The sequence below is a fragment of the Armigeres subalbatus genome, chromosome 3 (genome assembly GCF_024139115.2).
Source record: "Armigeres subalbatus isolate Guangzhou_Male chromosome 3, GZ_Asu_2, whole genome shotgun sequence".
Lineage (NCBI taxonomy): Eukaryota > Metazoa > Arthropoda > Insecta > Diptera > Culicidae > Armigeres > Armigeres subalbatus.
In genome coordinates this window covers 244539328-244551400 of record NC_085141.1, presented here as the reverse complement: position 1 = coordinate 244551400, position 12073 = coordinate 244539328, and the positions used below count along the sequence as shown (strand labels likewise).

The following is a 12073-nucleotide window of genomic DNA, read 5'->3' as shown; positions in this document are numbered from 1 at the left end:
GCGCAGACATACTGCAACGAGGTAGTGGTCGGATTCAATATTCGCACTGCGGTACGTGCGTACGTTCATGATGTCGGAGAAGAATTTACCGTCGATTAGAACGTGGTTGATTTGGTTTTCTGTTACTTGATTAGGTGATTTCCATGTGGCCTTGTGGATATTCTTGCGGGGGAAGAAAGTGCTTCGGACTACCATTCCGCGGGAGGCTGCAAAGTTTATGCATCGTTGGCCGTTGTCGTTCGATACGGTATGCAGACTATCCGGTCCGATGACCGGTCTATACATTTCCTCCCTTCCTACCTGAGCGTTCATGTCACCGATGACGATTTTGACGTCCCGCAGTGGGCATCCATCGTATGCCTGCTCCAGCTGCGCATAGAACGCTTCTTTCTCGTCGTCGGATCTCCCTTCGTGTGGGCAATGCACGTTGATGATGCTATAGTTGAAGAAACGGCCTTTTATCCTCAGCTTGCACATCCTTGCGTTGATTGGCTGCCACCCAATCGCACGTTGGCGCATCTTTCCCAGCACTATGAAGCCGGTTCCCAGCTCGTTGGTGGTGCCACAGCTTTGGTAGAAGGTAGCCGCTCGATGCCCGCTTTTCCACACTTTCTGTCCTGTCCAGCAGATTTCCTGCAGGGCTACGACATCGAAGTTGCGGGGATGTAATTCATCGTAGATTATCCTGTCGCAACCTACGAAGCCTAGCGACTTGCAGTTCCATGTTCCAAGCTTCCAATCGTGATCCTTTATTCGTCGCCTAGGTCGTTGCCGATTGTATCGAGTCGTATTATCTTCTATGTCGTTCGTAATAGTTGTTTTTAAAGGCGGCTTATTGGGCCTGCGCAAACCTCCTGTCTCGTCGGAGAGCCGTCGTGTCAGGGCTGTTTAGCGTCCCACCTAACACCAGGACTTGGGCTTGTGCGCTTTGAGCGGCACACGGTCGCTTTGGCGGAGCCTACTTGCGGATACATGCAGCTTTTTATAGAGGTTTAACAGGGCCCACTGTCAAACCCCACCACATCCTAGGCAGGCGCCACAACTTGCAGATGGCCTGGGAAGGGATCGTCAAGCCCTTGGACATAGTCCCTGCTGCCCCGAGTGATCCAGTTTGGTAACTACCTAATTACTACTAGTGATTATCGGAAAGGAGCTTTACTGTCTTTCAACCGGCTAATTTCCTTCCGGTTTTTGTGGAGACCTAGACCAGGAATACTTGTGTCCCGCGTACGTGTTCCCAGATTCGTCAGCATATCGCATTTCACGTACTCCACCTCTGAATAACCTTATACTCGTGTAAGACACTACACGCTACCATGTGGCACGTGGTTCTTTCAGAGCGCTTCATTTGCTCCGGGAAAGCGACATGTGACAGTTCAACATCCTTTTGTATCGTGCCTCGTCCAAATATTCGCACAATCAAAAGAAAAACACAAAAAATATCATGAGGTATTGTTTATCTTCCAGCTATTCAGCCTATTTTGAGCGGCTTATTCATTGACGTTTACAATCCATTGAAACAAATAATTATTGAGCTAAATTAACCGTACTACTCATTCAGAAGTCTCGTAAAAGCAAACTGCTCGCCTATTCACCGCTTGTACATCAACCTCATCACAGAATAAATAATATTCTTAAAACGACCGAAGAGAACTGCAAAGGAATTGAATGGAACAACGACCTCGCATCCATCGTTCTCCTAAGAACTAGCTTCCAGCTAATCAAATCAAAACTAGTGTTACACACCTCGCTTCAACCAAAACTCACCCCCACACGCACCTTTGCAAGTGTTTTTGATATTACGCACCTCTACAGCGATTCTACGATTGTTCTTCTTTCAGATCTTTGTAACAATCATAAACTCAAACAATGTTGTAGTAGAAATAACAGAAAAATAATCGACTCTCACTCGACTTCCGCGGCGAGGGTTGACGACGAGGGCGGTGCCAAACCGTTGGGTAGTAGTAGCTTGTCGGCCACTAACGATGCTGCTACCGTAGTGACAATCCCGGCTACCGCCACGAAGAACGCAACAACGCCCCATTCACAGCCAATACTCATTGCTTCCAAGCCAAATGCATGCGTTGCTGCCTTCGTACGATCGCTTAGTGCGTCACCGATCGCGATGGGTGCGACTGTGCTCACTCCGCCCTCCACGCCATCGCCAGTGTTCAACGGCAACGACCAATCTAGTACTACTTTCTCCCCTAACAGGCCAGCGACACTCAATGCAAAACATTTGTTCAAAATTGTACGATCCAATAGTCTTGAGTATTTCGGACATTCCCATCAACGGCAGCCGTCAGCACGAGCACACGACCAACGATCACCCATTTCACCTAATCCGCCACCACCAAAGAAACACAATCACTCGAAAGAACCGTCCAGTGAAGGGCCGGTAGTGAACAGTAATCTAGTCCAAAACACAACATCCGCCAACGAAGCGGAGAAACCGATTGCGATCGACAGAAACCGTCGCAAGGGTAGTTATAAGAAGCGTAAGAAACTTAGAAAACGGCATAACTAGCGAGAGGCGCGAGACCGCGTGTTAGAAAGGGCATTTAAAAGTTGCGCTATTTGTATCAAATTTGTTCTTATCGTATTTCAAGATTTAACAGCTATCGTAAATCTTTTTCCCCTTTTATTGTTTAATGGAGTATAAATCTCGTATCAAGTCAAAGCCAAATTCGGCAAAACATTGTATTAGATTCATTTGACTCATCTACAGCTTGACCAAAGTGTTACCTCACAGCTCTAATCATTGATAAATCTCAGCGCAAAAAAAAAGAAGTCAAATAAATCCCCAACGCTGCTTATTCAATTCTGCCTGTCGATATTAATCAAACTACGATGAATACGTAACTCAAAAAGAAACTAGCATTAAACTTATGGTAATCTTGTTCGATTCACATTCATTGACTAGCATCGATGAAAACCTACGCTTTGAAGTGAGAATTGAAAGTAAAACATCCAGTGATATTTTGAAGTTTGAGAAAATGCTGTTATCTTTGTTTTTAAGTTTATTTTTCGGAAGATTATGTAAGACGCTTGTTTTCGGTGAGTCATTATAAAATTTATGTTTCAATTGTTAATGCTTCTTCTGAAGAGATTGTATTTTGGCAAAAAGTAGTAATAATGAGAAAAATGTAAGATTGTTACTGTTTTTTTTTCTCCGATAGATGAAAATATAGTGAAATTGTTAGATTATGAATTTCTCGTAGTTGTTTTTCATTTTTTTGTCTGCTTATACCGTTTTAAGATATGTTTTTCTTTGTAGAATTTTAACACACTAAATCGTAGACACATCCAACCGGCTAGGATGCGCTTTTCAACGCTGCCTTTTTGTCGAATTATTCATTTTGCACGTACATTTTACTATGCATTCATGGAACAGCATTGGTGGCATATTCATGATATAATATATTATAGAAAATTACTTCATTTAAACTGAAATAAAAAGTTGACAGTTGTCCATATCCGATGATGGCTTGTTATTTAGTACTACTTCCAGTTAGTGCACATTTCAGCTATCACTAAGTTTTGCAGCCACACGTGACAAAACACTTTTTATAACAGAATAACAGGACATATGCACGCTACACAGCTAAACAAGCAGGCATCAGGCTTGTTCACCCGTGAGAAAAATGGGAAAATAAGACGCAGTAAACCAAAGTTGTTAAAAAGTGGCTTAACATACGCACAAAGATTTAGGTATTATGATTGCTTTCCAATATGAGTTTGTTAGGCTACTCTCGCAGCAAAAAAAAATGTAAGCTATGCTACATCTACTCTGCCCCTTAGTATAAAGTTAGTGAATCTCTGAAAGTCAATGGCAAACTATTCGATTATACCTGGTAACATATGCTTCGTTTGACTGATGGTTTTACCCTGGATCTTCTTTCAAACAATGTAGCTTCCATCAGAATCTCAATTTGTGCTATTTCACATTTGGTGGTCTGTTCTACTTACATCATTCTCATAGCTATAAAATATGGATTCTTCAGGGTCTTACGACTACTGCATTTAATTGTACATATCTAGTTGCCGAGGTGAACATTTGAAAGGTACGGTTTCGATCTTCTTCATAATTTTCCGTACCCATCCAAGATGCTTTCTTCAAATTGCAGTAATTTCAGATGTACAATCTTCCTCCCACATCATGAAAAGTTTGATAATGCTTTCGATTGTTTGTTTTCTGAGTTGACTATGGCTTGCGTTCAATTACATAATATTTCAATTAATTAATTCTAATTCACGTTTCTCTGCGTATAAAAAGAGTAGACTATCGATTTCATTGGCGGCAACACACTTCGGATTTTAGTGCAAACTACGAACGAGTTTGCCAGCGTTAAATTTTGTTAATACCATTAAATAGTTTATATCCGCCTTTCCGGAGACGAGCCAGCCTAGGGCTGAAAGTCTCCTTAATAAAGAAACAAAAACAAAAAAAAAGTTTATATTCAGCTTTTAGCACTGGTTTCAAATTGGATTAAAAGTGAAAGTAGTTGCGTTTTAGTTATTTCGAATTTGTTTTGCAGAGTGTTGAAAATGTGTTTGCTTATCTGCCTGTTTGATCCAAAGTTCATACCAAGGCCACAAATACAATTTTTATCTTGAGGCTGATTTTCTGATTTTATGAAACTGGCCAAGTTTGAGTTGAGTCCGATGAGCGTGCGGATCTTTAATTCGGGTGAGGATAAATGGGTACCTTTTTGGGTCGGTTTTCCCACTGTGACAATGATGCAAATTATGTTTTTAATCATAAAAGACGTATATGCAAAATTTCACGGAAACCAAAAAATACACAAAAAAATCGACCTTTAATTTTACATGCTCTTAGAAAAATAGATTCGAAATAAGTTAGATAAATGCCCATAATACCCAATGCTACCAATGGTTAATAAATCTCGAAATCCAAAACAATGCAAAGACTGAGTTGAGTTGGTCATCATGGTGAAGTTTATCTCTCCTTCAGCTCGATTGATTTTAAATAGGATATAAATAGATCAACTTCGCTACATCCTCATGCCAGACTATATAACGGGACTCAATGCATTATGCATTTATGTTTAAGATCAAAGATATGTCGAAGAAATGGTAATAATAGTAACTGCTCAAGGAATCTATTTGTAGGCACTGTTTGTTAGCACAAGGTAATTTATTCTATTTTGTCTGCTTTAACGATTTCATAAGTATTTTATGAAGTAATTAACATGTTTTCAAAATATGGTACGAAAATACGCCACATTACAATAACTCATTTAGAATTCCATTTTGGTAAGATCGTTTCTGCTAACCAGCGATTGCGAATAATGCTTGAGCAAAGAAAAAAAGCTCATTTTGCTAAAGCTTCATGGAAAGCTTTTCCATTAAAGTATACCATTTTTTTCAGTTTACAAATCATTGATTTCCAAAGATTGATCATTTTGCATCTTCATCTTGTTCGACAGATTCCCACCTGAACCCATTCAATAAATTGTCTCGTGTAAAATTAATCATACATTTTTCTAACAAATGCGTTTTTTCTCTCTTTCTGTTTTATCATGCCAAAAATCACAAAACCACAAACAAATCACATCGCAAAAATATCTGCGAATCGCGTGCCCTTACTGTTGTGATGTGCCAATCTAAAACCAACAAACAAAATAATCACCCCATCAACCAAAAATTGTCGCGCCAACAACAATCGTGTGTTTTGTTAATGCTGCTGTCGCTAATCAACCAATGATCAATTGGATAAATTGTCCGCCAACAAAAAAAAATCCGGGCCATTAAAATCGAATCCAAACCCATACGCTTCATCCTCTTGTTGTTGAATAACACCGATTCAACTAACGGCGACTACTCACTAAAAATCAATCGGAAAATTGGTCCAAAAACGCGCAATACGCGCTCTCACTATCCGAAAATATCCCGCCTCGTGCAGTTCTGGAGAGACCTTCGTCGCAGATGTCCTATCTGGACCATTTCCTGAAAGAATCGCGCGACGGTTCCGGTTCGACAACGCACACAAACTCCACCTTAGCAGTGAATATGGTAACTGTCCTCGGTTACGGCCGTTTCTTCACCTGCCATTTATAATCACGATATTCATCCCTCTATTACCCACGCATGTAGCCGTCCCAGCAGAATAGTCAGCACGTAACATCCACCAGTTCGTCGTCGAACAACCTCACCAACACGCCGATGAATCAGCATAACCAGAGCCTATCCTCGCTGCACCAACAGTTGCAGCACCAGCAGGTACAACAGCAACAGCAGCAGCATCTTCAGCAACAGCAGCAGTCCCATACGTACGGTAATCAGCAGCAACAGCAGCAGCAGCAAGGGCACCCGATGCACCATTCAAATTACTCGATGGAGAGCGAGGAGGGTGACGTCGAGGATAACCGCGGTCATTCGCTGTCCAGCTCTAAAAGCAACTTGAGCGATCATTCGCTGGTATGTATGAAGACTTAATGAAGATTTTTTTTTTTCAAATTTTTTGCGTTTCGTTACGTTCTGACAGACACGCTCTCTTAAGGTGGGGATTACCTTAAAAGGGCGTGTCTGTCAGTTTTCTCACGACCCGTATGAAGTAAGAATTTTTTTAATATAAATCCTACATCTGGGGAAGGGGTAGGAGAAGGGTATCGAAAAACCTCATACATAATTAGTGCACCAATCCTGCTTGTTGGTGCGATATACGATTATCGTTTCGGATACCTTTAAGCAAACTCGATTTTACCGCAAAGTATTGCTAAAGCTGCAATACGGATTTATTTAGAGCAACTCACAAAGTTATAATTTCCAACTTACGGATTAGTGTCCAAATTAATTCAACCGCACAGAACTTAACAATTTAGAGATCAATAATAATAATCTATAAGGAATTTTTATAATACTGCCTTGTACAATTCTCAATTTGTAATTCGCAATTCATCCCGAGTGACATTTCGTCGTTTGACAGGTTTAGAGCGTTACCCACTTTTGCCCAATAGGCCCACATTGCATCGTGCTCGAGGGGTACTCATCGTCCGCAACATTCTTCCCCACGTGTCGTTAGAACTTCGCATCTGGTTCGGCGTCACTACTATTACAAACGTACAACAACGCCAACTTTATTACTGGTCGATCTCGCAGCACCGACCCATCAGGAATTTGTACGTCTGCCCGACGTGCTATGCCATCTTTACCCGGATATGCCTTCACTATACGACCCCTAAGCCACCTATTCCTCACTCTCTCATCCGCTATTACCCTCTCGTATATGTCGAACATCTTGGAACCATTTCGTTCGCCGTGTTATTGTCGGCATGTACTCTTTCAACCAACGACGCCAAAAGTTGTCCAGCGTGTGTTGTATCCTATTCCAACTTTTCTTCAGAGCCAAGCCCTCCTCCACTGGTGTTTTTCAGGTTGTTTCACCACACTTGAATTCAACATCAGAAAATGATTCGGGGTCAATGATTCGTGATTGTCACTTTCAATCGGCACAAATTTTATGGGCCGCGAGTTAATCATATTCTCGGCTTCGGCTAGAAACGTAGCTAAGGATTCCTCGTCAAGCTTCCGTTCGAAAGGCAGTTCTCCCAGCGCAACTTTGACAGACCGAACCATTCTCTCCCAACATGCCCCCATGCGTGGAGCTGCCGGTGGATTAAACTTCCACTGTGTCTGATGATCCGTAAAAGTACTGCTGAGTTGGGCATTGATAAGCTTGATCTTGCTCACCAATTCCCGATTGGCACCGACGAAGTTAGTCCCTCGGTCCGAGTAAAACTCCACTGGTGCTCCTCTACGCGCTATGAACCTCTGTATCGCTTTCTTGCATGAGTCGGTTGACAAACTACTAGCTATCTCGAGATGGATCGCCCGCGTCGCTAGACATGTAAATAGAGCGACCCATCTTTTTACTGCAGATCGTCCAACTTAAACGTAATATGGCCCGAAGTAGTCTAATCCGGTATAAGTGAACGCTCGCCTGAATGGTGTCAGTCTTGCTTGGGGCAACGGTCCCATCCTCGGTGGTACCGGTTTAACATTATTCACCTTGCACCACATACACTGTTTTTTTACTAACCGAACTTGGACTCTCAGACCTGGTATGTGAAATCTCTGCCGAACCTCATTGATCACGGTCTCGTTGTTGGCATGACGAAATCTGCGATGTTACCAGTCGATCAGCAATGTGGTTACGGCATGTCCCTTCGCTAGTATTATGGGGTACTTAACATCGTAAGCTACGTAGTCACTTCTGTTGATCCTACCGTCCATACGTATAACACCATGTTTATCCATAACCGGTGACAACTTCATCAGCGGGCTTGTTTTCTCCAGTCTCTTCGCACTGCTTGCTTGTGTGTTGTACTTCAATACAGCTACTTCATCCGGATATGCATCAGACTGTACCAGCCTCCAAAGTATTTGTTCTGCACTCTGCAACTCCGCCGTCGTGAGACATCCTTTTTCTTCTGGCACTATCTTGCAGCGTTGTTTCAAGTTAGTTACGAAACGATGCACGTAGGCAACGCATCTTAATAATCTCTCCCACTTTGAAAATTTTTCGTAACTCAAAAATGGTTTCATCAGTAGATGACTCATTATATACGCTGGACGTTATTCTTCTTGCGTCTACTTCGCGCTTGATCGTATATCTTTCGGCCACTCCGGTTGATCGTCATATAGGAATAGAGGCCCCTCCATAATTCTGCTACCTGCTTCCAATGTCGCTCCTCTTCCCTACTTCGTGGCTTCATCGGCCACATTGAGCTTTGTTGGCACCCACCGCCATTCTTCCGCTGTTGACAAGCTCAAAATTTTACTTACGCGGAATGCAACGAACTGGCGAAAACGACGAGGATCATTACGGATCCATGAAAGGACGGTCCACGCATCGCTATGAAAAAACGTTTTTGAATCTCCAGAGAATGATTTTCAATGAATCGACTGCTTTGAACGTGCTTACAGCGGCACACTAGGAGTTAACTTTCTGAAATCAGTATGGCGAAAGGCATCTAAGGTTCGATTTCTCAAAATTAGGCACCTTAATCGAAAAAATATTTGGTAGGCGTAGTAGCGGACACCACCCTTCATAACCGGAACCAAATAGTCTTTCATGAAAAGTGCCTAATTTTGAGAAAACCCGCGTTAGATGTCTTTCGCCATACAAATTTCTGGCGGTTAACTCATGCTGGCTATTTTGCGCATATACTATAGCGCCTAGATGTGGCAACGGCGGGTAGAAAATCAGCCACTGCCAATAATTCATTATTGTTTTCTTCAACCGAGCTCCTATCACTGCTGCCATCAACTCTAGGCGAGGGATCGATAATGGCTTGAGTGGTGCCACTTTAGTCTTTGATGCAACGAGACAACAACGAACCTTCTGTCCATCGTTAATATGAAAATATGCACAAGCCGCTAATGCCTCTTCGCTTGCATCTACGAAGATATGCAATTGCATCGAACAGTAGCTGTCTGGGTTATACCCGGGAAATAACATCGTGGATCCTCACATCATTCATTTTCCGAAGGACCATTAGCCATAGTTTCCAACGCCCAAAGATATCCAATGGAATCTGTTGATCCCAGTCGATGCTAGACCTCCAGACATCCTGGATTAAGATTTTTCCGGGGATAACGAAGGTTGCCACAAGTCCCAATGGGTCGTAGATGCTCATAACCACTCGCAACATTTCCCGTTTGGTCGGCGCTAATGTACCTTTGATCAATTCACGAATGTCCTCCCGAAAGTTCAACGTAAAGGTGAATACATCCTTCTCGGGGAGCCAGACGATTCAGCTTGGGTATCCCCAACAAAACGTTTTACTGTAGTGGGGTTATTTTGTCCTATACATTCCAACACATTTTCATCGTTCGAAATCCAGTTCCGAATGAAGAAACCTCCTGCCTTATGAACTTCAGCCACCTCCAGCGCTAACTGGACCGCCTCTTGTGTTGTGTCAAGACTGTTGAGATAGTCATCGACATAATGACTCTCCTTGATTGCCTTGGCTGCTCTATGGTGCGTTGTCTCGTGATCATCGGCGTTTCTATTTTCACAAACTGCGAATGAGTGGGAGAGCAGGTTGCACCGAAAATTGCCACGTCCATTACCATCGTATCCATCGGCAGGTTTGGTGTGTCCCTTCACTTGTATAGTTGTGCAGAGCGATCTTCTTTGCGAATTTGTATCTGGTGGAACATTTCCATTATGTCCGCACAAATGGCCACTTGTCGTTCAAAGAATCCAAACATAACTCTTAACAACGGAACGAGTAAATCCGGGCCATTTAATAACTCTGTATTCAAGGAAACTCCTTTGGCCTTTTCTGCCGCATCCCAAATCACTCGCACCTTTTCAGTTTTTTTTTGGATTTAATACCACCCCCAGCGGTAGGAACCATACACGTCCACGCTCAAACGCGGCCAACTCTGCAGCGGTGGCTTTATGGGTATAGCCCTTTTCCTGCATCTCTGTTATTTGTCGGCGGACGTTGATGTATAGCTCTGGGTCTCTTTTGAGCCGCTTCTCGAGGCAGACGAGACGCTTCTCTGTCATGAGTTCGCTATCTTGAAATTGAACTATATCATTCTTCCACAGCAGACCCGTTTCGAACCTACCGCTCACAGTGCGTTTCGTTGTCTCCTCTAGAATTTTCCGGGCCCGTTGCTCTTCCACAGATTCTACTTCTGAAACCACTGCAATACCGAGACTTTCAAGCGCGAAAAATTCTTGTACATATGAATGTAGCGCTTTACTTGATGATTTCGTGTCTATGAACATTTGGCGGTGTGGAAGCTGTTCAACTTCTGCGCGCAAACTTCCGTAAATCGTCCATCCAATGCGCGTCTTCGTTGCTATTGGCTCACCAACCCGCCCTTTACGCAACTTCAAAGTTGCCAGTAGGTGAATGTTGCTCAATCCTATCATCAACCCAGGAACTGCTGCAGTGAAACTTTGACTGGTAATCCTCTAAGATATTCAAATCGTTGGGCCAATTCCTGGAAATCGATGGTTTGCGCAGGTAAGCCTAGATTTTCAACAATATATACTTCGGAAGCCTTGAACAGCTTATCACTATCAAACGCAGAAACTTCCACTGCCACCTGCTGAGCACACAATTTCTTTTGAATTCCACCGGTCCAATGGATACACAAGGATTCAGTATTCCCTTCAAGCCCAAGCGCGTCCGCAGTCGACTGTTCTAACATGGTAACGGAAGATCCATCGTCGAGAAAGGCGAACGTATTGACTTGTCCTTTAGGCCCATAAAGCGTAACGGGTAGTACACGGAACAATGTTGATGACGTAACTTTACGGTGAACTGCAACAGTAACACCCTTTGCTCCTTCTTTCGTCGTCTTTGTCTGTTCGCTATGTAGTAACCGATGATGACGCTTCTGACAACCGTTCACTCCACAAATTTCTCCGCGTCACGACCAGCGAGTGTGCGCCGTCAGGCACCGACCACAAAGTTTCTTCTCCTTCACCTCCTTCCAGCGATCTTCAATGCATAGTTTGTTGAACGTTGCACAATTGGGTGTCTGGTGACTTCCCCGCGCAGGTTAGACATTGCAATACGACTTCGGTTTTCTTCGGCGGAATGGACAACTTGCTCTGTTTATTATCCTGATAAGATGCCCCGAAAGTTTTACCTTGACTTGAGTCTAGCATTGCATGGGCATTCACAAACGCCTTATCTTTGCCCCTAGGTCGATCTTCCTTACTTACTCTTGGTTGGCTTATCAGAGGCGTGGCCACACTACTGGTTGCGGATGCAACCTTCTGCATGTAGTCACCAAAACTACTAAGATCTACGATTGCCAGGCTTTGCTGATAAAGCGCCCAGTTAAACTTAACGGTAGCGGGTAGTTTCTCAACCAGCTCATGCAATAGAATGGGATTGGATAAATGATTTTCCATCCCGACTGCTCTCAAATGACCACACAAGTTTTGCACCATTAAACCAAAACTGACCCAGGTCTCCAATCGATCCGATCGCGGAGCTGGAGTATTGCGCACTTTCAAGATCATGGTGTTTACGATGTGCTCCGGTCGTCCATACAAGGTCTGCAACGTCGAGATGAT

General features: G+C 43.2%; 1 protein-coding gene across 6 annotated transcripts in view; it reads left to right on the top strand.

The window, feature by feature from the left end:
• Positions 1–12073, top strand: part of LOC134222333 (serine/threonine-protein kinase Genghis Khan) — a 223939-nt gene that overhangs the window by 177996 nt on the left and 33870 nt on the right. For all 6 annotated transcript variants that reach the window (XM_062701487.1, XM_062701489.1, XM_062701486.1 and 3 more), the window contains exons 9-10: positions 5927–6036; positions 6118–6441. In XM_062701487.1, the coding sequence (XP_062557471.1) occupies positions 5927–6036; positions 6118–6441 (434 nt within the window). The remainder of the gene's footprint in view (positions 1–5926; positions 6037–6117; positions 6442–12073) is intronic.